We start from the raw sequence: 26560 nt of genomic DNA, 5'->3' as shown, positions 1-26560 counted from the left end.
GTGAGAACCTGAGGTTGTAGATGAGGACTCTTGCCACTTGAGCTTTTAACACCCGAGGGATTGGCATCGTGAGCACTCACAGGACTCGGGTGAAGTCACACTGACTGCGTCACTAAGTGTTCAGAGTGTGCTGGTTACTGCAGGTAGTGAGGGACATCAGGGGCCACAAGGAGCTCCTTTTACCTCTTTAAGCTGTTTAAGAACTGTCCGGATGTCCGGATTACGTGTCCATAAAGCATTTAGTCACGTTTAAGCTTCAGTGTAAATGATCTGTGCCAGAGCTAAGTAGTTTATGGACGTCAACAGTGTTGGGAAGGTTGCTTTTGAAATGTAAGAGGTTACAGATCACTATTAACTAATAATTAATAATTATAACTATTTGAATTGCTTCTTTGAAGTAATGTAACTTTTTCCATGTGATTACGTTTTTAACAATTGTTTTAAACTGGATAATAAAAGCTGAAATGTCTTAAATGTAAAACTAGACACAACAAAACTCAACACTGATTATTCTCAAACTTTTATTAAAAGTTCTTCAAAGAACTAAAATTCTAAATGTTTTGATTTTAAAGCACAACCACCAAAACAAATCATAAGTATGAAGATCACAACTGACTGCGTTGAAGGAAGAATGTTCCCATATCCTCAAACCAAGTCTACATTCAGGTCGACTCCAGCTGAGTGATGAGTACCGACAAGGCTGGGTACTGGTCACTATTTTATGACACTGGTTTCTGAAAGACTTTTTTATAATGTCTCCTTGTCTTATCCAACGATGCACATCGATTTGATTGGCAGATTAGAGGTGGTGCAAATTCAAATAAGAGAACAAATCAAAAAGTTGGCTCAAAATGTTATTTTTATTACGCTGATGTAAAACGTAATCTGTATGAACATTAGTATTATATTATGTACATAAAAGGTGATCTGATCAGCTTCAGTCTTCCACAACAGAAACAAGACTTCAAATTGTTCAATGAAGAACAACACTAAGGTTGCTCAACAGCTTGGCTTCATCTTACACTGACATATGAATTTGCTATCTTTGTATTTTGATTGTGTAAAGAAAACATTAAACCACAAGACTACTAAAACTGAAATGAAATAAACTAAAACAAAACAAATGGCAAGTGTGTGTACGTGACTCGTTGTTGTTCAAATGCCAATGCCAGTGGAGCTTGAGGCGGTTTCAGTCCCATCATGGTGTCTGTGTGCGTGCGTGTGTGTGTTATTGGTAGTATTTAAACTACTCTCAAAGCCAACTATTCCCTCGACCTTGTGCCAACTTAACCAAAGAGTAATAGATGAATCAGAACAGAAGGTGTGTGTGTGTGTGTGTGTGTGTGTGTGTGTGTGTGTGTGTGTGTGTGTGTGTGTGTGTGTGTGTGTGTGTGTGTGTGTGTGTGTGTGTGTGTGTGTGTGTATACACACAGCTGTAAAACAAGACTTACTGCCAGTGTGTGCATCTTTTACCTGCACTCATGGTGCTTGTGAGTTAGCATGTGTATGCTTTTTGTGGGCATAACGGATCATGAAGGACGGAGACAGAACTGCAGGCAAATTCTAATATAAAAAAAACAACAACCGAGCATCGACCTCATCTCTTTAACGAAAGCACTAACTGCTCCGACGCTGCAAGCAAATGAAAAAATACACAGAAATAATAGTAGAGTTTTTGTTACATCTGTTACATTACATTGCTCCATTATCAATGGGGGGGGGGGTATAGATTACAGTGCGTTGAGAAAGGAGGGATGAGACATGCAGATTTAACCACATATCATTCGTGTCATGAACAGATCGTTAGTGACTAATAAAATAAAATGTTCTCCAATTTTTCCAAAGATGCATAAACCGAGTAGAACAGGGCCTACAGAGACTGCTTATGTTATGGGGCCCAGACTTTTGTGCTACACCCTTGTGTGTGTGTGTGTGTGTGTGTGTGTGTGTGTGTGTGTGTGTGTGTGTGTGTGTGTGTGTGTGTGGTGAGTGTGACTGGCTGAGATCTGACAGATGTAATATAACCTCACTGGTGCGAGATGGAGACGTCATGCCCCAAATTGGTACAAATAATTGAACACACCCCTTCAAAATCCATTCTGTTGAATTTTGGATTAAGAAGTACATTAAAAGGAAAAGCCCTGTTTACCGGGCAGTAACGTGTTCGAGCAAGACAGAAATCTGCCCATCTGTCTGATTAACATGGAGTAACGGACAGAAGCAACTTCTGGTAGAGACGGCACGAAGAGAACCAGCCGGAGCGGGTATTTCTAGTATTTATATTTATATGTGAAGCAAAATTGTTCCGAAATAACAAACAAACAAACAAAAACGGTCACATTCAAATGTTGCCGCACCAAAGACGACACGTGACACTTTATGTGCATTAATTAAGCATTGGTTCAGCACCACCAATGATTGAGTGACAGTCAACTGCACTTTCAAACCACGTCTTTCTTACAGGAGAATAACAAACATAAAGCAGACATGTAGTATAAAATGCCTTATAAATTGGGCAGTCTACAAAACTACAAGCTGTGACACAGACAGGTGCCGAGATGTGGTAAACATGATTTAAACGTTAAATTATTCCAACATTCTGATCGATGTGACAGAAAAACAAAAAACAGCTAAACCCAGAGGAAGCTTTGGTGAAACAAGCGTCACGGACAGCTTGTCTTTAAATAGAGGAGAAAGACATTTGCTGTTGAGATCCAGCCTCGGTAAAAGCGGTCGCTCCGCTTATGAACAGGGTCTTTACACAATGTGACGGTGCACAGGATCTACAGTGTATTGACCCTGGATCTAAGGTCTAAGATTCAATTTGTGCTTTTGCTTCTAGGCTAAAAACAATAAGGACACCCACTTAAAACGAATTAGCGAATAACTGCTGCATGTGGAGCAGCAGAGCTGCACAGGTGAGCCCTAAACGCCGGCACCAAAGAGGAACCATCCTCCCAAAGTCATTTTTAATTTGAGCAATCATAATCCCATTAAACATGAGAGTAGAGCTGTGGACAGTAAATCTCATCAGTTCAAAACAAACTTGTCACCTGATTTTAGCAGCTGCTAAATCCAGAACTTTACTCTATATTTATATAATATATTATTTTGCACCCTTGTTCTGTTTTGACTGCATATCCTCAGCTGGATGCTGTTTGCTCCAGGTGTTCCACTGAATCACTTAAACAACAGATGCTTTCAGGAACGCAATCTGATTAGTTGAACCAGTTAAGGACAGCTATATCTGCTCCCCGGTAGCTCTGCCAACTCCTGCTGTAATTTCTTCTTTTTTTTTTTTTTTAGTGGGTGTTTTCTTCCTAGGAATATTGAGGGAACTAATTACATATGTTGTTCATGACTACATATTTTCTTTAATTAAATATTCACGCCTATGTAGCTGCTTACAGGCTGCTGCTTGCAATGTTCAAAATCAAACATAGCTGTAATTAAACAGACAGCTTAGTGTGGCAGCAACAAACAGGAGCAGTGTTTTTAACTTTATTCTGTTAAATGTATGTTTAAAGGTGAAATACTGAGAAAAAATTAACAGTAAAAGACTGGATGCTATAAATGTTTAGTAATACCTGTCATGTTAATTTCTGTAGAAGCTGCAGACTTCACACTTCCAAGTCATGTTAGTGTTACACGTGTTTAAAGAAAAGAAAGAAAAGCAAAACCGATCCGACTTGAAATATGATGGATAAAAAGAACAGTTTGGCTGCTAAGATTTATTTTATTGTGCATTGTTGTTCATCTCTAGATGTTAGATTTTCTCTATTTATTAATTGTTTTGTCTTTAAATGTAAAAATACATCTTGGAATATCCAACAGGTACATTTTTATATATTCTTTGGCATTATTCTACATTGCCTATTTAAAAAATGAGATACTGGAAAACTTTGAATTACAATATATACAGACTTCTTCATATATTGACCAGTGCACAGAGTGGTTAATGATGCAGACTGCTGCCTTTCTGTCTTACATCCAAGCAAAGGACATCAGTATCTTACAGAGGGTAGTTAAATAATTACAATTGATTATCAATATAGTACATTTTTTGTCCATCGACTAATTATAGACCGATCATAGCAGCCTTTTAAGGGTCTCATTGTTCAAACCTTGTTTGATAGGGAGAAAACTGTTCAGCTATCCTGGCTTCACCCACCTATTGCTCACAGCTTCAGTTGTCACTGCCGTTATAGTTTGCATGAAGCCACTCCGAAGAGCGGACCAATCAGCGACCAGTGTTGGTGGCCGACTGCGATGATGTTAAAGTCAAGCGTTTGTTTCAAAGTGTTGTTCTAACAATGGCGGCCGCGGTCGAGCTCGCTGAAGTGATACACACAGTTGCAGCAACGCTAGCAAATATTGAGGAAATGAAGCTGAAGCAAGAACATTTCCTTGTGTCCCTAAATGTCTTTTTTTTTCCCATCAGACTTTTTCCCTAAAAACTGGGAGGTCGGTACGTTACACCTTGGTGAATTTTGGCGCATAACATGTCATATGGTGCTGATTGGTTAAAGCTTCTTAGTTTCAAACTTAACCTTAGGTCTACACCTATTAGGATGCAATGTCTGCAAACAATGCTCATTGGAACGTGGCCCAACCCATATATGACTGCAGTGAATTTGGGTCTGGAAATACCAGGCTGGCATTGACACAAAAGAACAACACAATGAGGGCTGCCTCATCAACACTTAGAAGTCAGCTACAGTCCACACAGCCGCTAAAATACAGGTACACTGAATGGATCAGCCATCTTTCAATTTACCCATTATACTGAGAAAAACAACAGTTAAGATGTTAGAAATCAAAACAACAGCAATGCCATTACAATTACGGGTTACGTGTTATTTACACCTATTTACATTTAAACCGAAGACTAGGAACACAATATAAGATAATAAGACAGACACTTGAATGGAACACAAACATCATGGACAAGATAGAAGCAATGTTACAGAAAAAACACGGATTAGTAAAACAGAATAAGAGAAGACACAATATAGAAAGTTCCATTTATTGTCAATGGAGTTCAAATAACTGTGTGAATAAAACACAAGTTAAATATTAATAATAAGGGATCCTTGGGAAGCAAAAGTCTGCTTCCTGTTTGATATATGTTTCCCCATACCTTCACCCTAACCCCACCCAGTTATGTCTGCCTAACCCCAAGATATAGGATCTAAATATAGATTGTGACATTACAGGTTCCCTCTGATAAACACCCTGAGGGATGTAAACTACTGCAGTCTAAACTCAGTGGGGCAACTTGGATAAGTACTGGTTTTCCATATTAGTACTGTAATGGCCCGGGTCAGTCTTAAATATAATCAAGCACGATTATCCAAATGATGAATAAAACCACCCCTGACCCATGTGTTTGAACGTTTCTCCTCCGCGGGGCTCCTGCCAGCTCAGGAAACCACAACCGTATCGATCTGAGACCGGGGCAATGATACTGTACGGTGCAGTTACCGTGGAGACCCCAGTGATGATGCAGTCAGGGATGCTTAGAGATAGGGCTTAACGGAGCAGTGTGCCAAACCAGTAAATCCTCCACAGGGATTTTCACCCAGCAATCTCTGAGCTCTAATTCTGTTCAATTGACTCCAGATGTTACGGCACAGAGAGACAGGGAGAGCGACAGAGACACCCAGTCTGGTCTGGGGCTCAATTTCCAGCTGAGTGTTTGATCAGCAAATTGTAATTCACCAACACTGAGACACTGAACAAAAAAATGTCAGAACACGATCTTCAGTGCCCCTCAAATACAGAGACAGGAAGATTTCATAGCAACAATCACATCAGTTTCAAGTCACAGATATGCTTTGAATCAACGGTCTGCTGAATGGCTCCATGTAATTGCTCAACTATTTACAAGTCGCCTCTGTGGTCCTGAAATTACTGGAAAATGACAAAAAGCCAAAGAGTGCTTATGGAGCTCAGAGACCACACAAAAAAACAAAAATGAGAATGAACTTGCGTAGAGTTGAATTAAAACACAGGCGATGTGAAGCATGAGCAGGAAGCCGATTACAACAACTCATCTATCTGGATTGTTTAAGACTCACACTCTGCCATCTGGATCTGGTTTGTGTTGGCAAAATGATAAACAGCCAGAACGCGGTTGCAGGTTTTCCACTGATAAAGGAATTCCTGAGATATCCAGGAATTTTCTAGCATTACAGTCCGCAAAGGGAAACGCATGTTGCAGGTTAGAGATCACCAGGGCGGCAGGTTTTTTGTTGCATTTGAAAACTTGAGTGGAAAATAACATTTAAAATACAGTTTAAACCGATTAAAAGTGCTTTGATATACAGAAAGGTGTGACAAGGTCACGATGAGAATCCTGAGCTGGACATGTGAGGAATTATGTCACCATGATGCTTTTAGTTTTATAAAACATCGCCCTGGCTGAGAGCAACATCGGCCTTCTCAGCAAAAATGTCGATGTTTGAAAGTAATATTTTATGGTATGTTATAGTTTATATTTCCTGAATTTTGCAGTTTTTTTTGCTGTCTGTAGGCACACAAGTGACCGTAATTACCACCACATTTTATGTGCGTGAACGTTATGAACGTGAAGGCCCACATTACACGTTGATTTAGGTTGCGAAGATTTGTAGTTCATCCTCTTCGTCGTCCTCCACCTCCCATTTGGCTCTCTTTTAACCCCCGGGGTGGAGGGAAGGGCAGAATTCCTATCTTAACAGTGAATTTCTGTCTGAACGTTTTGCTGCCGTGAGCCAGGTGACTCACCTGAATTCACCGTGATTATTTCTTGACAAAACTTGCCGTGCGTCTACGCTTTGTTGTGGTGTGCGTTTGTGTGTGTGCGTTGAAGAGAGGGAAAGTGATGTTAGTCAAAGTGTGAGCGGTGATAAAAGCTCTCCGTAGAAAGAAGCAGTGGAAAGTTTCCCGAGCAGGTCAAAGTGTTGCGTGTTAAAGGGAGTCGAGTGTCTGTGCACACCGGGGCTGTAACTCATGCGTACATACTGTATGTACATACCTACAGGTACACATTCCTTCACCTGACAGAGAAAATCAAATGAGAACACACACTTCGCAGCGAGACTGAGTACATAACCCACGGAGAGAAGGAGGAGAGACACTATTCCTGTGAAACACAGCAGTCCAGTCAACTACTACTATTCCCAATGCGTGTATCTACTTATGCAATTTGTGAATATTTGTCATTGTTAGATATATCCATACAATAAAGGTACCCAAACAGGTTTTTTTAGCGCTTGCATTTTTTTCCACAACTATCTATATTTTTGACTATAACAAGAATAGGCCCAAACCTTGTGTACAGCTGGACTGTGTATGAATCACTGGTGGACTTTTCTTTTCATTAGGTTAAGAGGAGCGGCAGCAGTTATGCAATCTCTGTTTTATCCTTCACCTACAGTACGGTCGTGAGCTGTGAGATCGCAGAGCAGCTCGGGATCCACAAGAACGAGCTGGAGGAAGTTGACATCTGGCCTTATTTGCTTTCTGTACTGCCACCGAGATGTGCTTTCAGTTTGACAGTCGTAGCATTCAGCCAACCAACGGTGCAACGTCAGTCAGTCATGCGACAATCGATCAACCCACGAAACCACGATCGCTTCAGCTATGTTCAGACAGCAGGCAAATCGAATTTGATTCTCAAATCAGATCTTTAGGACTAACTATCTGCACCGTTATTTGCACGTTAACAGATTGGATTTGGTGTGTCCAGACATCACCAACCTATTTGCATGGGTTGCTGTGGTAACGACGTACGCGCAGCTACGCTGGTGACGTGGCTTCCTAACACAGAAGCTGCCGGCACAGAGGTGACAGCAGACAGTTAATTTCGGCTTCTGTTCGTGGAGTATCGTTGTCCTCTACAGCGCCAAAATCGACACTTTCTGATAGCTGGGATTTGGGCTAGCAGTCTGAACATCGCCTTAGTCACTCAGTCAGTGAAAGACATTTGCGTTTATAGGTTTTGGCCTCACTGCTGCAGTCCAGGATAAAAACAAAAACAAAAAAGTTGTTTTTTAAAAGTGAAAAATGTTCAGTGTGACCCAGTATAGAAATATGACAGTGGAGCAGGGAAAACCTACGATCCGTTTTTACTCTTACATTCTGTTACTGCCAAGCAGATGGTGTCATATGCACTTCATTTTTTCTTGTCTGAGTGAACCCACTGGAAGACTATCAGAGGCTCTGGCAAGAATCTGGACCTTTTAGGTGGTTTCTGTCTGTCAGCGAGTCCCTCTATTAGCTGAAATTTGTGACAGCCAAGCTCATATTGTTACTGCAAACATTACACACAGGCACACAAGTGTCAAACAAACTTGATTCTTCTTGCTGGGGTGGCTTCCTTACAAACCCTGTTTTCACTCATGATACTTTTCAAACTAGTGAAGTTGCCATTAAAATGTAGTTGAAGAATTTCACTCCTCAACATGGACAAAACAACACAAGTTAAAGCAGTTAGCTGCTCCAAAAGGCAATGAGTGGTAACAAAACAAAACAGTTTTAAAATCAATAAACTGCAGACAAACGCTGCTCCTCTGTCCACCAAAGAGGCCACTTAAATTTACTCTGTGGAAGATGACTACTGGATGACTACTACCTCTGCAAAATGTGATTACAATAATTAACACAAATTCAAGTAATCTCCGTAACATTTGCGTGAGCTTACAATTTTGCAAAATTCAAAAAAGAAAATCCGCACAACAGGTCGTCAACAGGTGCTCTGCTGAAATTATTCCAATTTAAAGTAATCTTTCTAAACAAAACTTGTTTTGTTAACAAAAATAACTTTTAATTCACGGTCAGCACGGTTCTACTCTCCTCTTATCAGCAAATACCAGAAAAAAACAATCAAAAAATTAAAAAAAAACAAAAGGATGGGGTTTGTGGGAAATGTGGTCTTATCATTAAGATGAGGAATGCTATTAGTTGTATACACTCTTCCAGTTGTAAGAGACTGCACGTTGTTTTTGTGCATACAGTAATTTTACACAAAAAATGCACTTAAAACTACAATCACAATTTTTCTGCTGCAAAATGAAGCCTTTTTGATCGCAACAATAACAAAACAAAAAACTGTGTAAAATCCTGAAAGGGCTGTTATAAGACTGGGTCCCCGTTTTGTTTGTTAGGGATGCACACAGACACATTACACGGCAACTTAACATAAACTCAAATGATACAAGTTTCAAAATTTTAAAGAAAATTGAGGGCTTAGAGGTCCCCGGTTCGATTATGACTTGTGACCTTGGTTCTATGTCACTCTCCCTCCATCTCTCTTTTTTTTTTTTTTAAATCTCCAATGAAGAAATCCACCAGTTGTTTTGTTTGGAATATTGGGTCTTGAAATAATAAATCAGAGCAAGGGAGAGATTTACTAATCATATTTACTTTTAACTTGATAGATTTATTGTATTTTTACATTTAAAAACAACTTTACTGATTTAGTTAGATTTCCAAAAACCTATAAGACTCGTGAGACAAATTTAAAATGTAACAGTTTAAATTGAGGCTGAAATTTCCTGACTTTTAATGTTAAATATGCTTCAAGCTCTTAAAGCGCAGAATCATACATTTCCCACAATGCAATTCATTGCTGTATGTTGTAATACCAGCCAGGGAAACACGCAGCTCTTCTAAACTCTTCGTGTCCAGTTTGTGACGGTAAACTTTGATCAAATTGGTGAAATTGCCCTTTAAGTGCAGCATTTAGACTGCGTTAAATGTCAGATAGATCAGGGAGAGTGCAGCACTGACTCAGGAACAGGTGACTTATGATACAGCATGAAGTTATCATCATAATGGACCACTGCATCCCTGAAACATGGTTTAGTTTATCAGAGCCTTCACACTTCAAACAAAGACGTCGATCTGAACCAGCTGCTGAAGTGTTTGGGTGGCGAAGCACGCTCGCAGACTGCTGACCCTACGTGGCTCATGTTTACCCCTCCTTGATTTATTGGATAAATGAGTGCAGCGATGTTGACACATGCCTGTTTAGTCCTTGTGTGAAAGAGGGAGAGGAAGAAATAGAACAAGAAAGCTTCTATCCAAACGGGTCTTACGCAACAGTACCGGTCCGTGTTAGAGTTCTGTGGTCTGCACCGTGAGCGAAGGAAAATAACCCTTTCATACTCTGATGTGGTTTTTCATTGAGTCCTACATCTGACAAGGTGGGATTACACACACAAACACACTCACACGCTCAGTAAGGTTTGTGGTCTTCCCTCCAGTTGGCCTCTTTTCTTTTCTCTTTTTTTTTAAATCAATTTTCTGCCTCCTCTGTCATCTCTAAAGCACTTTGCGGCACGTTTGTTTGTTGACAGGACTCTAGAGTTACATCGAAGTAGGCTTCGCTTCGCATCGCATCGCATCGCAGCGTCTCCGCAGGCCAGACACGGCGCATCGGGAGGAGAGGGAAAGGAGCCGAGGCACCGGAGCAGGTTGACAACTGAGAACCGCGTGATCAGCACACTTCGGTGAGATTTGTGGTAAATGGATTGTCAGCGGCGGTTGTGAGAGAGTAGTAAGATAGACGGAGCAGTAATAGGTTACCAATCTAAATCAGATGCAGAGATCAGAGCAGCTAATCTGATGTCAAGCCTAATAGAATCACAGACAGGAATAGACTGCAGGGCTCAACAGTGGCTTTGACCTTGCTTCCGTGTGTGTGTGTGTGTGTGTGTGTGTGTGTGTGTGTGTGTGTGTGTGTGTGTGTGTGTGTGTGTGTGTGTGTGTGTGTGTGTGTGTGTGTGTGTGATATAGTATTTGCGGATTAATGGAGCTAGATTGCCAGCAAAATGGGCAAAAGTGGCTGAGACAGAGACGTCCAAGGTTTCAAAAAAGACTGACTGTAGATTTTTGCATTAAACTACAGACTACAAGACTTTGGGGCATTCATAGTTACCGTATTTTTCGGACTATTAGGCGCACTTAAAATCCTTCACTTTTCTCAAAAATGGACAGTGCGCCTTATAATCCAGCGCGCCTTATGTATGGTTACTTGTTGTGCTTATTGATCGATTTTATGTGGTACAATGCGCTCAAAAATCTGTCGAAATGTGTAAGTACGACTTTGGTAAGCAACGAAGCCGCTCCGCTCAATGGATATTCGGAGCATTACGGTACGTTGAGTCACCACCTGATCGGCCCGTAACACGAATGTAATGTCTAAACTAAAAGTGCGTTCATGCAAGGCAGCCCGCGCCCAGAGTATGCGTTAGCCACAATAAACCAATCAGAGAACAGTATTTAGTACGCTTACCCCCTCCACTTTTTATACTTACTGTGCTTCAACATTATATTACAGTACATTTGTGTGTACGTAAAAGGACTCCAAAACATGGCACCTGTTAAGAGGCATGCTTACGAAGCGGGTTTCAAACTCCAAGCAATTAGCTACGCAGCAGAACATGGGAATAGAGCAGCCGCCAAAGAATTCAACATCAATGAATCAATGGTACGGAAGTGGAAAGTTTAATTTACCGGACTGTGTTGTTTTGCTTAATGCGCCTTATAATCCGGTGCGCCTTATGTGTGAACACAGACACGTTAATTCACAGTGCGCCTTATAATCCAGTGCGTTTTATAGTCCGAAAAATACGGTACTGTGTTGATCAGGCTGTTGGTTATTGTTGTTATGTAAACATAAGAGGGTGTAACCTACACCACTGATCACACACATGATGTATGATTACAAGTAGGGATGGGACACGATTTTTTTGATATTTAAATAGTATCAATATAAAATATTGATTTGTTTGTAACCATCATTCTTCCTTTTTTCACATTTTTCCCGGCGCCCGGTTGTACTGCGTGACTCCCGTCCAGAGACTGTATATAAAAGTGGATTGGTTGTTGAAAACAAGTCACAAATCACTCTCTGAAAGTTACAACCACTTTTCTTTCTTTTTCTTTTACATCTGGTGATTGATTGAGCTTGATGTGTTCAATCGGCCTCCCCCGTATTGCTTATGGACTTACAATCCACCGTCTACACAGATTCTGTGTCCGTTATCTGGATTGTTTCTCAGAGCTTAGATATTTACAGACGAGACGTTGTTGTGTTGATTCAGCTTCAGAGGAAGGAGAAGCTTCGGGTAAGAATATCAGGACACACCACAGAACCAAATATGGTTCACAGGAGGTTTGTCTTCTTCTCAGGTGCGGCAACAAAATTCAGACTGAAGGCTTGCTAGTAAAAAATGGTGGTGTTCAGTGAAGCCCCTGATCATTGACTAGGTGCACCTGTAGAGGAACCCATACACAGCGTGACTGACTTCATCGGGCATGCTTTATTTTGCACTGAAGAAAGTCCAACGTGGACTGAAACGTTGACACTTTTTGCACATTTTTTCACTGTCTGTTCATCCTTGCAATGATTTTGATAGAAAAATGTTTACCATCAAAACTTCAGTCTGGATTTTTTGGTTCTGAGTCCTCAACTTGCCTTATTGTCACTCAGTAATAGCGCTCCATGTAGGGCTGATAACGGTGCGGGACACGGGAATTGTCACAAATGACTGCAATCGCTTTCCTGCTGTGCACGTAGACAGAATTATAAGATGCTGAATTACAACACAACGGCTGCTAACATATACAACAAGGTCAATTCATTATCTATGTTTAAGTAACCCCTGTTAGGGCCAATGTAGTTTGTTTTCTTCCAGAAATGAGTTTGTTTGATAAAGGCTTGACGAATCAGGGGAGGAACATATCAGAACTGTATCGGAGGTTAAAAAATAATGAAGTACTTTGGACGTGAGCTGTAAATGTAGCAAGAGTTAACGCATTTTAAAACAATAATGTATCTGGATTGGGACCTCAGTGTAGTTGCTTATAGGTTTACAATCTGTGTGTATCTGTTTGTTAAACCTTTATTATTTCAGTTTTAATGTGTCATATTCAACTGAACACATTGCACAGATTGAGGATGGGTGTTAAAAAGGGCAGGTTAGCTTTTCCAAGTCCAGGTTCATCAGGCCATGGGTCCACATAGTGAAGGTGAACCCTTACTTTAAGTATGTTTCAAAGACATAATAGGTTTTTTTACACTGACATGTAGATGATCTACTTTTAATGACATTAAACGTCTTGTGAAGTTATTATTTTCTTTGTTCCCTTTAAACTCTTGACATCAGTATTTATTGTTTTCTTCAGACGAGGTCACAAAGTGTTGCCAAGTCAGAGCACAATTAAATCCCCACATCTTTTTCTTGTAACAACCATTAATTAGCTGTCATGGTGGATTAGATAAGGATTGAATGAGTCATTAGCAGTATTTTATATGCAGCGTACATGATCAACCGTCCCCTGATAAAATAATGAGCTGCACTGAATTTCATTGAGCATGTCAACAACAAATTAACAATTACTGGGCTTATGTAACAAAAGTCCTCGTGATTTTATTCACAATACCACCTGTTGTGTTCTCCCAGGCACTATTTATCATCTGACTGACATCCAAACCTTTTTTTTTTCCACAAAGTTTTTTTGCAGGTTGTGTATCTCTTGGTTGAAGGAAACGAGGCAGGAATTAAAGCCAAACCAATAACTGCGTTTCCCAAGTTGTTACAAACTTTATGAGAGCTGTGTACAAACAAATGTTTTTTATGTGATGCAAAACTGTAACTGCTAAATAACGAAATCACACATATAATGCATCTTTCTTTTTGGAGAGGAATTTTGAAAATGATCTCATGAAGACAAGACTTATGATCCATTGTCTCTAGTCCTCTCTAGTTTCATTTTAAGATTATAACTATCTGATTAGTTTGAGGTGAGTGTAATCATATCATGCATATCATACAATCATATATTGCATGTCATCATCTCTAAAGTTATGCATGTGTTTGTTTCTCTGTGGCTGCCAGTTCCAAAAACACATGCATTTGACTGTACTGTAAAGTGCCTGCACTTTGAATAAAAGCATCCCTGAATCAGTTCATATGTCAGTGCACACGTTACTGATCACACTAAAGTCGCTCCTTCTTATTAGTTTTGGCGGTCTATCTGAAAATAATTAGAATATAAGCCTCAAAAAGGCATGTTTTTGGGGGCGTGTCTGTTTGATTGACAGGCCTGTGGGGCAGTCAGGTTACAGCCATCGGTGGGCAGGACTTAGTATCGTTGGGTTTCCAATCAGATCGAGTCAGAACCACCGCTCGCTCTTCCCCAGCTCGTCCAAATATGGTCACTACCGGCTCCAAACGTCTCCGAACTAGCAAGATGGTGTCGGCCAACATCTGAACTTGAGGCTTCATAACGGCCGTTCATAACTGTTAGTTGCCACTCAATCATATCCTGCCTCCCGTACGCTGTACCCAGGCACCATCCCTCCCCTAAGCTAAACAGAGTAGTTACAGTAGGTCAGAATGGCTATGTATGACTTGTATTGTCATACGTAGCCATGCTGTCCTTAGTGGGATAGGAAGTACCATACAAATTAAACAGGGCGTAAAAGAAAAATGACAAATGAAAATGCAGACTGGGAGACACACGATAGCTACAGTATATTCTATATTTAAGTGGTGACAATTATATCACACCCTCATTTTGAGATGAAACATTTTATTTATTAGTTTGTTGATAGACTATTAGGCAACAAATGTAACAACTGACTTCTTATGATTGTGATATTTATCCATTAATTAAATTGTGATGGACACCTTTTTTTTTTTTACTTTTTCTGATATTTTACAAACAAAATGATTTATCTAAACAATAACTGGCAGATTTATCCATTACAAACGTAAGCCTACTTTGATGTGCCCGGGTATTTGCTCATATCTCCACTGGTCACTGGTTAGATTTTGCACAATGCCAGGTTTGTTCCACCTGATGGTTCTGTCATAGAAGTTATCACATTTTATGCAAATAACATAGAGATAAACTGTACTCCTTGTCAGCATAAGTACAATGGTAAGTAACACTGTACTGAAGAAAGCAGCGAGTGGCAGTGGTGTTTGGAGGGTTTGATGCAAAGTCCTGCAGACTGAAGAAAAGCTTTGATTGATGCAACAAAAACAAAACACAATTAGATAGCCGGTAGCCACATATTATACAGAGCGGGCTTGGAGAATGTGAATCACATGATGCGATGAACCTGTAATTTAAGTAGGACTTTCTTTTAAATGCAGCTTTCTTTTTGTTGGTGGTCTTGGAGTTTTCTGTTGTCTCATCATTCAGTCTTTCCCCCTTTTCAAAGAACTTCTCCAGAGACTTTTGTTTTTTGCTAATTTTTGCTCGGGTTAACTTGTGGGCTTATCGGTGCATGAAAAAAACTGCGTCTGAGACAACTGCGAGAAAGAGGCGTGGACGGAAGTGGTCATTTTTCAAAATAAAATACCATGCAGCCTAATGTAAATAAAATAAAAAATAAATACGTCTTTTATTCTTTCTGTGCGGCCCGGTACCAAATCATCCACGGCCCGGTACTGGTCCACGGCCCGGTTGTTGGGGACCCCTGCACAATATGACATACAGACACACAGATGGATCGAAAAAAACATTTCTCAGTCCTACTGTGTGCAAAATAAATATACAAAACAAGAACAGCATAAGAATATGCAACAACAACAACAAAAAAAACCAATAAAACAGACAAAGTAGTGCAAATGTGTGTCCACAGTGCAAAAGTTCAGAGTTTATGGGGTGAGAGGGAGAGAGTTCAGCATCCTGACAGACTCATGGGCGAAGCTGTTCCTCAGTCTGGAGGAGGTGACGGAGGCTGCAGTACCTCCTCCCAGAAAGCAGGAGGCTATAGAGGCTGTGTGAGGGATGGTTGAGTCTCCCACCATGCTGACTGCTTTGCGGCTAAGGCGGGTGTTGTAGATGTCCAGGAAGGAGGGGGAGTGGGGAACCAATGATCCTGCCAGCTGCCTTCACTATGCGCTGCAGGGTCGGTGGTTGGAGGCGGTGCAGCTCCCGTAGCATACAGTGATCAGCAGGTCAGGATGCTCTCCATGGTGTCTCGATAGAAGGAGCACATGATGGGTGCTGGGGCTCCTGCTCGCTTTGATTTGCGGAGGAAGTAGAGGCGCTGCTGGGCTTTCCTGGCCAGTGATGCCGTGTTGTTTGTCCAGGAGAGATCCTCGGCGATATTCGCACACAGAAATTTGGTGCTGCTCGCCCGCTCCACTGCAGAACCATTGATGGTCAGAGGGGGGTGAGGGTTCTCCTGAAGTCTAAAACAATCTCCTTTTGTTTTTGTCATGTTGAGGGACAGATTGTTATCCCTGCACCACATGGCTAATTGGTTCGCCTCATTGCTAGTTTGCCTCATCGTTGTTGCGGATGAGACCCACCACAGTCGTGTATTCCGCAAACCTTACGATGTGATTGGTGCTGTAGAGCAGTGCAGTCATGAGTTAGCAGGGTGAAGAGCAGGGAGCTGAGCACACATCCTTGGGGAGCCCCCGTGCTTATTGTTGTGCTTACGATTATTTACCGTATTCAAGCAATTTGAATTTGCCATGAAACCTTTATTTGCCTTCACACAACATCTATTGACTGTTCTGCTCCACTTGCACCGCAGCAAGAAGTCATGCCATCCAAAACCAAAATGAAATTAGACTAATTGTTTACGCAAACTATAATTTTAAGAGATGTTACACAGAAGTTCAACTAGCTCCAAAATTAGTCTTCCTTTGAGTGTTTATCCTCCGTCTATACCGCACACATACCCAAGACCATTCACGCTTTAATGGGAGAGAAGAGAAACATAACAGTACAGTTTAATTAATCTGGTTTATATGGTGGTCCACATTCAGGACAGTTTATATCAACATTTTAGGAGTAAAAGGACTAAATGGCTGTATTTAGATGGAAGACAAATACAAGTGAGATTAAAGGCCCTAAATAACTGTAACAGACATTGGGATCTAATGCTTTGGCAAAAGCTAGCCCATAGATCCAACATCCAGTCACCCATCAGTTGTGAGCAGGACTATTAGACTATCAGCAGTTGAACATTACTGTAAACTGAGAAATATATCCGGCAGAGACGCCAGGCAAGGCATCAAGGAGGAGAAAGGAATATGAAGTCAGTTCTGTAGCACACAGCCCAGAGCCTGAGCAGCGCAGTACCCTTCACAATTATAAGTAGCGGTGGTCAGTGCCAACACAGGGAGCAGGGTGGAAAGCAAAGGTATGACAGGCTTGTCAATTCATCATCACATATGTAACAGAAAGTCAGAACCTATGAATTGTTTGCAGTCATTGTAAAACAGCTTGGTCGTGGATCATGGATGTAGTTGTGGGTTTTTGCAGGATAATCCCACAGCAGCATTTTTGTCTGGTGAGAGGGGGAACACGACATGTCACAGTTTCCAACCAGTGCATTAACACAGCATGCAGACAGGATTTCCAGTGCATTACCAGCCAAAATCAATTTAAAGCCCCCCTCCACTTAAACTGAGCTTTGCTTATACTTCACGTGAATATGTAAATGATGCACGATGCTTGAAGGCTGTTTTCACATTTACCTGCTGAAGGGAAAATACTTCTGTGCTCCCTTTAGATCTGAGTGTAAAGCCCCATATTCACAGAGCTGCTCTGCATCTCATCGTTCAGCGGTGCAATCGACATTCTGCGAGACAAAGCCGAAAGAAAGCCCAAAGCCTCCCCGGGGGACTCCTCCCTCTCTCACATTTGTCATAACTCAGTCAAATCATGACACGCAGACATGAAACGTATATTGATAACTTGCAGTTATCTGTACAACTATGGCTACTTTGCGAACAAGACATGCTAATCGCTAATTCTGGCATACTTTTTGTTCCAATTTGGTAAAATGTAAAAAAAAAAAAAAAATAAAAAAACATTGCCTCATTTAAAACTCAAAACTGTCTTTAAACAACAGTCTGATTCATGAGGGTTTTTTTAAGGTCTTGCTCCCCTGATGATAGCAATACAAGGTATACGATACGCATGTTTTTCCCCACCCTTGTATTGGTGTTTTAATACAGCTCGGTATCACACCTGTCAGTCACTAAAGAATACTGTAGCAGTGTTACATATTGCCTTGACAAGGCGTGACAAGTATATACACGTATGACATGGGGCTAAGAAGGAGTTCATGTGAAGAAGTACAAAGAGTGACAAAGTTCAAGTCGAGAGGTGGTTGGAGGTCATTGAATGGAACAAACGCAGGACTTTCACCTGGTCGGCTGTTGTACGTGTCCGTGAGAAAGCAAGTCATTGTGAATTTCTTTTAAGTTAACATCACATTAAATATTTGCGTTACATGATGTACAGAATTTTACCCAAGAGAAATTACTTTTTCCCCCAAACCATGACCTTCTACTAAGTAGTTTTTGTGTACCAACCTGAACCAAGTTGCAGTGTTGTTTTTAACTAAAACCATGATCTTTTCCTAAATCTAACCAAGTGGTTTTTTTTGGTGCCTTAACCACGTGTGTCCTTTTCACGCTTAGGCGAGACAAAACGTGACACTGATGTGGTATCGTCTATTGAACTGACAGGTGTGCGCTCTGGCTTCATATCAGGTTGTTTAATATGTCAGATTTAGAAAGAAATGTTTTGACTTTCTCTGTTTTCACTCAAAAGCCAAAATTTCACACTCAGCTGACTTTTTAAGCAGAAAAACAAGCAGTTATTATTGCATAGGTCTTGCAACATGTCTGCAGGGTGTCTTTAACTTGACATAAGTTATTGAAAAGTTTATATTGGACCTAATGTGACAGTATGACAGCAAACTTCAAGCTCTAAACCATGACCGTCGTAGTGTGTATAAATATGGCTGTCTATGAAGAAAACATTACAGAAAAATGCTCGAACTCCGGTTCGATCCATAAGCTTTACACCACTGAAGACGTCTCTTTGATCATTCCTACGCGACCATCAGCCAAGTTGGGGTTAAGCTTTTGGCCTCTGGGTAAAGATTACATTTAGGATTAGTATTAGGTTGAAGTTCCAGTTAAACCAAATGATGGGACAAGTAGAGGGGATTGGGTTTGTGCAGGAATGTGGTTCAGACACCAGGCAGCAGGTTTCACCCTCGGGTCATCCGAACATCTGTCAGCTCAAATATCAAAGGTGGCCAGATCAGTCCCTACAGGTGTCACCTATAGGTGTCTCATTCTATAAGGAGAAAATGAAGATGGCCGCTCCCGAGTATTTGAGCTGCGATTGTTCAACAGGTCGCTCCAGCTGGATCATCGCTAGAACTGCATCCTTTTATTTCCACAACTGTTAACATTCCTACCTTCTCCTGTGTCCGCTGTACCAACATTGTAGCTGAGAGGTGCTTTTAATACAGCATGTCTGGTATTACTGTGGTGAAGGGTCAGCTAGGTGACACAAGGAGAAGAAACTCAACAGCTCTCATTTGATCAGAAAACATTTTTTTCCTGTACTTTTGAAGTTTAAAGAAGCGAAAGATAGAAAAATTGGTGGCAAAAATAGCTCAGTGCCATGTCTCTGCAAATCATATTATGCCCTTTTTACTTTGCAGCACTGAGAAGCTTTTCAGATTAACAACAAGCTACTCAGATAGTATAAATCTCTGCTGAAGAAAAAGTACATTTGACTTGACTTTGGCTTCAGTTTGTCAGTTACATCTGAGAAAAAATAATCGCCTTATTGGTGAAAGCCTCCAAATCTTACTGTGATATAATCACTGAATGTAATCCAGCTGCAAATTGGATCAGTGTGACTCCCATAACAGATTTAATGGAAATGTGTAAATAATTTTTTTGGACACTCATCTGACAGTCGGACTGACTGACAGGAGCATGTGTCTCTTTTTTTTTGGCAAAGGGTATAGAAGAGCAGCTGAATATAGTATCAGTGGAACATAATTTACTAAATGAAGATGTGACGTTTGTTAGATTGAGACTTTACATTAAAGAACACAGGATAAGTCTATAAATACAATACATAAGGTTAAACCAGCAATTACCAACATTTCTGGTTTGTAATAACATCCAAAAAGTATGGGGCCATTTGTCCCGTTACAGATGTCTCCACAAGTCTCACATGGTTTCATTCAAAAGACTGTTCAGGGCCAAAAGAGATATAGCTGTACTTTTACTATGCATACCTTTAAACTACATTTTGCTGACAAATACCTTTACTTTCATCAAATGATGATGAGTGATGAATGCTGGACTTTTTCATGTAATAGAGTACTTCTCCCCGGCCGATACTGATCAAACTTAGTGTTTCTTACGTGGATCACAATTACATGCACAAAAACGAATTAAATGCAGGTTAAAATGTGAAGTAGCCTGATATTAACAGACCCATATTCACTGTGAACATATGGATCTGGCGACACTCCCTTTAGGATTTTTTTTCCATTTGTTGCGTCCTAATTGGGGTAGACCTCGGGTTGAATTTGAAACTATTGGAGCAGCCTTTAACTAATCGGCGTTGACCACCATATAACGTGCTCTGTGCCAAAACTTTACCACCGCCACCATTTTTGGAACTAATCGAATGTCATCACACGTAGCCACCCCTACTGGTCTCTAACTGGACTGAGCAAACCTTAATGGCAACAGGGTTTCCAGACTATAATCACAGCAAAGACTGAAACTGTGAGCAATAGTTGGGCAGAACCAGGTTGAATGTGAATCCATAGTGCTCAAATGTACCCTACAGATGAGCTGAAATGTATTAGCGGCAAAATCTAACTGGTGTTGCCAGGAAACTTGCAGATCAGACAGGAGACTGTCATTTCAATCAGTTACTTGCTTTCCCTAAATGTACTGTCAGTGAAGACAGAAGAGATGTTTGCTGTCAGTTTAATAGGATCTGAGTGATGCCAGGTTAGGTTAGGTGCATAGCAATCTGTGTTAGTCAACCGCAAATAAAAAAGAAAACATATTTCTGTATATTCTGGATGGATACACTATTTACAGGACAACAAGGTAGATAAAAAGCTAATTTAATCTCTCCATTAAGAATCTATATATAAGTCTATAAATGCATATCTGTAAATGAACAATAATTAGTCAAATATGGGAATTCGTCTCCACCAACGCTATCAGAGATCAGCTGTATCAGGATCAGGATGTTATCAGGAGGTCACCGAGTCTCCTTTTCAATGTGGAAACAGAGAGAGTGGAAAAACAAAAAAAACACCAGCCTTGGTGGGTGAGTGGGATGTAAAGAGAGAGGGGGAAAAATGAGGGACATAAAGATCCAGACGGGATGTGAGGGAGATAAAGAAAATCGTTGAGACAGAAAGGCAGATTACCGGCTCAAAACGGACAGAAAGAGGACGGCTGAACCGTCATATGACCGAACTGCTGGGAAGGCCGAGCCTCACCTTGAAAACCGCATGATCTCTATCTGCTTTATCTCTCTGGGAATTGTGGGAAAGATAATAAAAAGACGAGCAGAGAACACTGTGTTGTTAGAAGTATGCCGCTAAGGATTTTGGTTTAGAAGTGTTTCCATCGAGGTACGAGATGAAGTTACAGGTTAAAGGAGTGAACGTCTTAAATGAATGTGGTGCATCGTGCTGTTCCTGTTCTACAGAGCAGAGGAAGCTGTCTATTCCACATCCTTACAATATGTTTTCTTCAAACTAGAAGAATGTGCAGCGTATAAACACTCTGCTAAATGTGTAAACCATCCCGGAGCAGGCAGGACTGTGAAATAAGATGCGAGGAACAGCATGAACCACACAGAGCAGCGGGGGAAGTACGGAAATTTCCTCTACCAGCCTTTTAGTATGAACCCTGCAGTTTACTCGCATCACTTTTTGACTTTTAGAAGCATCTTTTTGGTCTCTTCATGAAGCTTCAGTGTCCAGAGATCTGTTAAGATGACGTCAGAACACTTGTGTTGACTAACCGAGTACAAAGGACCACACCACCCCGCGTAGGTGCTTGACCCCGATGGTCTCGCAAACACCAAATTTGACACAAATCTTTCTGAGAAAAACCACTTGAGCGCCACTTGACTTTAATTACAAAACCCTTTAACGTTGTGAAAAGCAGAAACAACCCACAAGAAACATGGTTGAGAGCTTTTGGAGCTGTTGAGTGACGGGCGTAGCTCAGAGGAGGCAAAAGTTACTGCTGGTGCTTCTCAAGGTGACATTTCTTCTCCTGGACTTTTCAAGACCTCTTGGCATCTCAGTAAAATTTAGATAATAAGCTTCATGATGTGTTCTGCCTGCTGGCTCATGGTCACACTAAATTTGTTTTCATCCACTTATTTTATGCAGTTTTTTTTATTTTAAAAAGAGAGGAAAACACTGGATATTCAAAGAATAAAAGAGTTCTAAAATTTTACAGACGTTTTATTACTTGGCCGAGGAGAGATGAGCAATGAGGGGACTGCTGATTTCCATAAAATAATGCAAAACAACAAAACTTAATGACATACTGTATTTCCTTAATGTTTTCTGCACGGTTTTCATGCACCCTCTCCTTCTGCAATGCTTTAATCCATCATCACTCATCAGTACAAATACAGGCCAAGTATGTGTACTCTGCTGCTTTGTTTCGAGTGGCATTGTTCCTGACTGTACATCATTTGAAAGTACACACCCTCATGGCTCAAAACAGTCTGAACCGCTTTAAGACTCTGCAGCAACAATAGTTTGTTAATTTGGAATAGGAGTAAGTAAACAGGAAAATGGTCGTTTCTGTCATCTGTAGGGGCACAAACTTGTTGAACCAACAGATAAAATGCTTCTAAGTTTGACTTATTATAGTAAAAAGAAAAAGAAAGGAAGTGACTGTTTGTCACTTCTGTTTGCCATTGCCAATGGCCCCGACTGGAGAATTAGCCCAGCCATCTGTTTATCTGCTAGTTTTGCTGACAAGCTGTTTTAAAGGATGATTTTTAAGTCTCAAGTTTGGGATTTTCCAAAGTGTCCCTAAATGCAACATGAGTTCTATGTAGCTCTACAGGATCAAATCATCTAATATTAACTGTTAGTTCTGGATCAGCAACTAAATGTAATGACCGTCAGGTCAAACTTGAGCTCATATCTTAGCAGAAACAAACATGATGGGTATAATTATCACTTAAAATTTTGAATCTGTTGTCTGACTTATGAGCTCTAACAACAAGCGACCAGCTTTTGGTAGGGACAGATTGACCTGTCGGGTGAGGTTGGCTGTTGTGCACTGAACACCCTCTGTGCCTTGTGTATGGACCGTATTGCCTCCAAGCTCCTATTAAGTTCAGTGAAGACATTAGTAATGATTGAAGAATCCGTGTTTGTAAAATTGTGATTGAAGTCAACTTTTTATAAGAAACTGTGAGCAAAATATTCACAACTTGTTGAAATGGATAAAAGACTGAGTTGCAGTATAAGCTGATAATGCATGATCTTTTATAGTTACTGTTATATTTAAGTTTATTTTGCAATTAGTTAAAAAAAAAAAACAAACAGCTCACATTTAGAAAACGTTTTGTGGCCCCAGGAAAGTTGCCACATTTGTCAAACAGGACTTCTGCTGAATAATTCCTCAACAGTGAAAGAACTCTTCCCCTTTAATGTGCTTTGTTATGTTTAAATGTGATTTTCTGGTTGCTGTGGTAATAATTGTTCAAACTGAGAGACACTTTTTGGACATTTAGCCTGAGTTCAACACTGATGTTCTCCCCATTAAGGTGTCACATATGTCTTGTTTTCGGTGCTCTAATCAAACTATTTTTACATTTAATTTAGGAAAATCTTGAAATGTCAACTGTGAATTGAATTTGGGGGTAAAGACACAGCATCAGAAAAAAAAGTGAAACATCACATGTTGAGTGATGAGATTTCCAGAAGAAGGGCGGTTCAAAGACACAACAACTTCCAGTCAGTCCCACTGGAAATGTCATGAACTAAAATGAATGAAACATCTGGGAGCGAGTACCTGGCTGATGTTCTGATCCAACTCCATCCAAATATAAGAGTTAAACAAAACAAATGAAAATTTCAATTACATGATTTTATTTGTACCTCTGACTGGTCGGGGAAAGTTGACCAAGCACACTTTTCCCACAATCTCCACTTGACAGATGAACACTTTTACACCGGCAAGCCTCTCAGCACAACAACAGAAAGTAACTGTTGACTTTATGCCTGGTGATACTTCCAATATTCAATGATAAGGTAAAATAAATTCTGTTGAAATGAAGTTTACACTGATCGGGATCTTTGACCTTCGAGTTCTGGCAGTCGTCCTTCCTCAGAGCTACTTTGATATTCATGCATTCATATTTTCTCAGTCTGTCTGGGAAATTAAACCGGTAAATTACTTGCTAAATTTCCTAAAGATTGATGTTGTTCATTTCCGGCATCTGATGCGGCAGACAAATCCCACAAGATAAATTAAAAAAATTAAAATGGGGACATCAAATGAAGCAGGTACAAGAGGGGAAGCATAGTGCAACAGAGGAAGGGATTTGGATATGCATAGAAGCATAAAAAATGCGCCAATGGGGACAACAGCACGTCTCCATAGTAACATTATCAGTTTTTTTTAACCTGATCCACTGCCCATAATCTCTTAACACCCCTCACTCCTCCTGCAGTAATAAACCGAATGAACGCTGTTATACTGAGTAGTTGCAGCTGCACTGCGCTGCGAGTTGCATGACATGCACACAACGGCTCCCAGCTGTAGTAGTAAGCTTCTCTCACAGCGTCTCGGAGGCCATTATTGACTCTAGTGCCCAAAAAGAAAGTTACAGAATGGAACCGGTCCCTCTCTCTCGCCTCCTTCCATGCGTCCTAATTGTCTATCCCTGCTAAGTGCCTACACGTCAGGAGGGAGTCTGCGTCAAATCCGCGGTTACAACAGCTGCTCTGGCGGCCTCTGTGCGCTCGCACACACTCCAAACACATGCAGGCACACACAGAAATGGACTACAACAGCAGCAGGAACGCATCCACCACAGGCTCAAGACGCCCACTGATGCGCGCCATTACGCAAAGCTGCCGCGACCACATGTCCTATCACACTTAACCAAACTGCTCCGCGTCTCCTCACGCAGGCGTCCATTCATTTTAACAGACTCCACACACGCGCGCAGGCACACAGTATTTTGGGGGTTATTTGGGGGCAGCTCCCAACATTTAGTTCCTGGGATCTGAAGGGGAAATTCACCTTTGCGCAGAGAAAATAACAAGTTTATGAAATGTGTTCAAGTGTGCACACACACTATCTCCAATGGAAAACTTTCTTTTCCCTGGGGAAAGTTTTTTTTCCCCGCTGGCAAGTCTTTAACTTTCAGTTTTTAATATACACGATTTATATCTGGTTGCTATTGGCACATGCATCATTACATTTGTTCCAAATTATTTATTATTTCAAGAAAGTTTGGACTCTTTAGGGCTACAGAATACGTTAAAGACGGCCTCCTTGCGCACAGACCGCTCACCCTCTCCAACCTCAGGCTGTACTCTGTATACATACACAAACAAACATGCACGCATGCACACGGGGCGAGATACGCGCTGGGATGGAAACGCCGGCCGATTCAACGCAAAGTCCGCCTTTGTTTTGCGAGTCATCTGTGACATACCAGCTTTCACACCCACTAACTGCAGCCAAGGCACAATCAGCGCGTGGGTAATCCAAAAATACAATCCAAACCGCATCGTCCCCGTGCGTATTCAGCCAGATCCGCTCCCTCCAAAACGCTGCACACGCCTTGGAAAAGAGCAAAACTCCCGAGTTCATCCGAGTCTCTCGTGTTTGTGTCCTTTAGCCTGCTTTAGAAGTACACAACCTGTTCGTCTACCTGTGCGCACCGCGAGAGAGAGCCGAGTAAAATAAATGAGTTTGTCCACGCTGGTGTGCTTTGAGGCAGCGCGCGGTGCGTCTCACATTCGACTTTATTTTACCTGCCAAAGCTCAGAGGAACAAATAAGTCCCTGAATATTTACGCAATTCCTCATTCGTGCAAAAAGTACATATTTGTTATGGAGACGCAACTGTGGTGCCAAATGGAACCATCCCGAAACTTTCTAAAGCTATTTATGCAAGTTGTAGCTCCAAACCTATTTTCCACAGGATATAATACACCTAAAATGCAAGTTTTAGTCATCTTGTAAAATCTGTTGAAAATATTTCACACTCTAGCAGATTCTCTGTCACTCTTTTAGAGTCAGTTTCCCCCAATAACCAAAGAGTTTCCCAGCGACAAAAAAAAATGTCCCAATGGAGCACCAAGAGAAATTAAGTAAAGGGTTTTCCTACCGTAATAAAGGTAACCATAGCATCGGCGGGTTAGTATCCAACAGAGTCGACATGAAGGTGATTAATTTTTACATAGAATCCTTTGGCGAAAACTTCCCACTTTGTGAGGGCTGCCGTCTGCCTGTGCGCCACGCTGGTTCTGAGTGCAGCAGATCAGGGTGTGCGTAATGCTCTCTCTCTCTCTCTCTCTCTCTCTCTCTCTCTTCTCTCTCTCTCTCTCTCTGGACAACATAATCTACGCCGCTTGCTCTGTTACAGGACAGATGGCTCTTGGCGCATGTTGCTGCAAAGACCTGCATGCGGCCACTGCCTGTCAGTGGAGCAAACCTGCTGAGATGAATTAGGACATCGAATTAGGAGCG

The 26560-nt window shown here is 41.0% G+C and overlaps 1 protein-coding gene across 1 annotated transcript in view; it reads right to left on the bottom strand.

Moving 5' to 3' along the window:
- ntf3 (neurotrophin 3) overlaps nucleotides 1-26307 on the bottom strand; it is a 40667-nt gene extending 14360 nt beyond the window's left edge. Inside the window, exon 1 of the mRNA XM_069699948.1 lies at nucleotides 26199-26307. Within this exon, the coding sequence (XP_069556049.1) occupies nucleotides 26199-26216 (18 nt within the window). The 5' untranslated portion in view covers nucleotides 26217-26307. The remainder of the gene's footprint in view (nucleotides 1-26198) is intronic.
- Between the last annotated feature and the right edge of the window lie 253 nt (nucleotides 26308-26560).

Source organism: Brachyistius frenatus, unplaced genomic scaffold (genome assembly GCF_029030835.1).
Source record: "Brachyistius frenatus isolate BFR_SWC_R1_liver_20210118 unplaced genomic scaffold, ASM2903083v1 Contig_32, whole genome shotgun sequence".
Taxonomy (NCBI): domain Eukaryota; kingdom Metazoa; phylum Chordata; class Actinopteri; family Embiotocidae; genus Brachyistius; species Brachyistius frenatus.
This window is presented reverse-complemented; position numbering and strand designations above follow the sequence as displayed.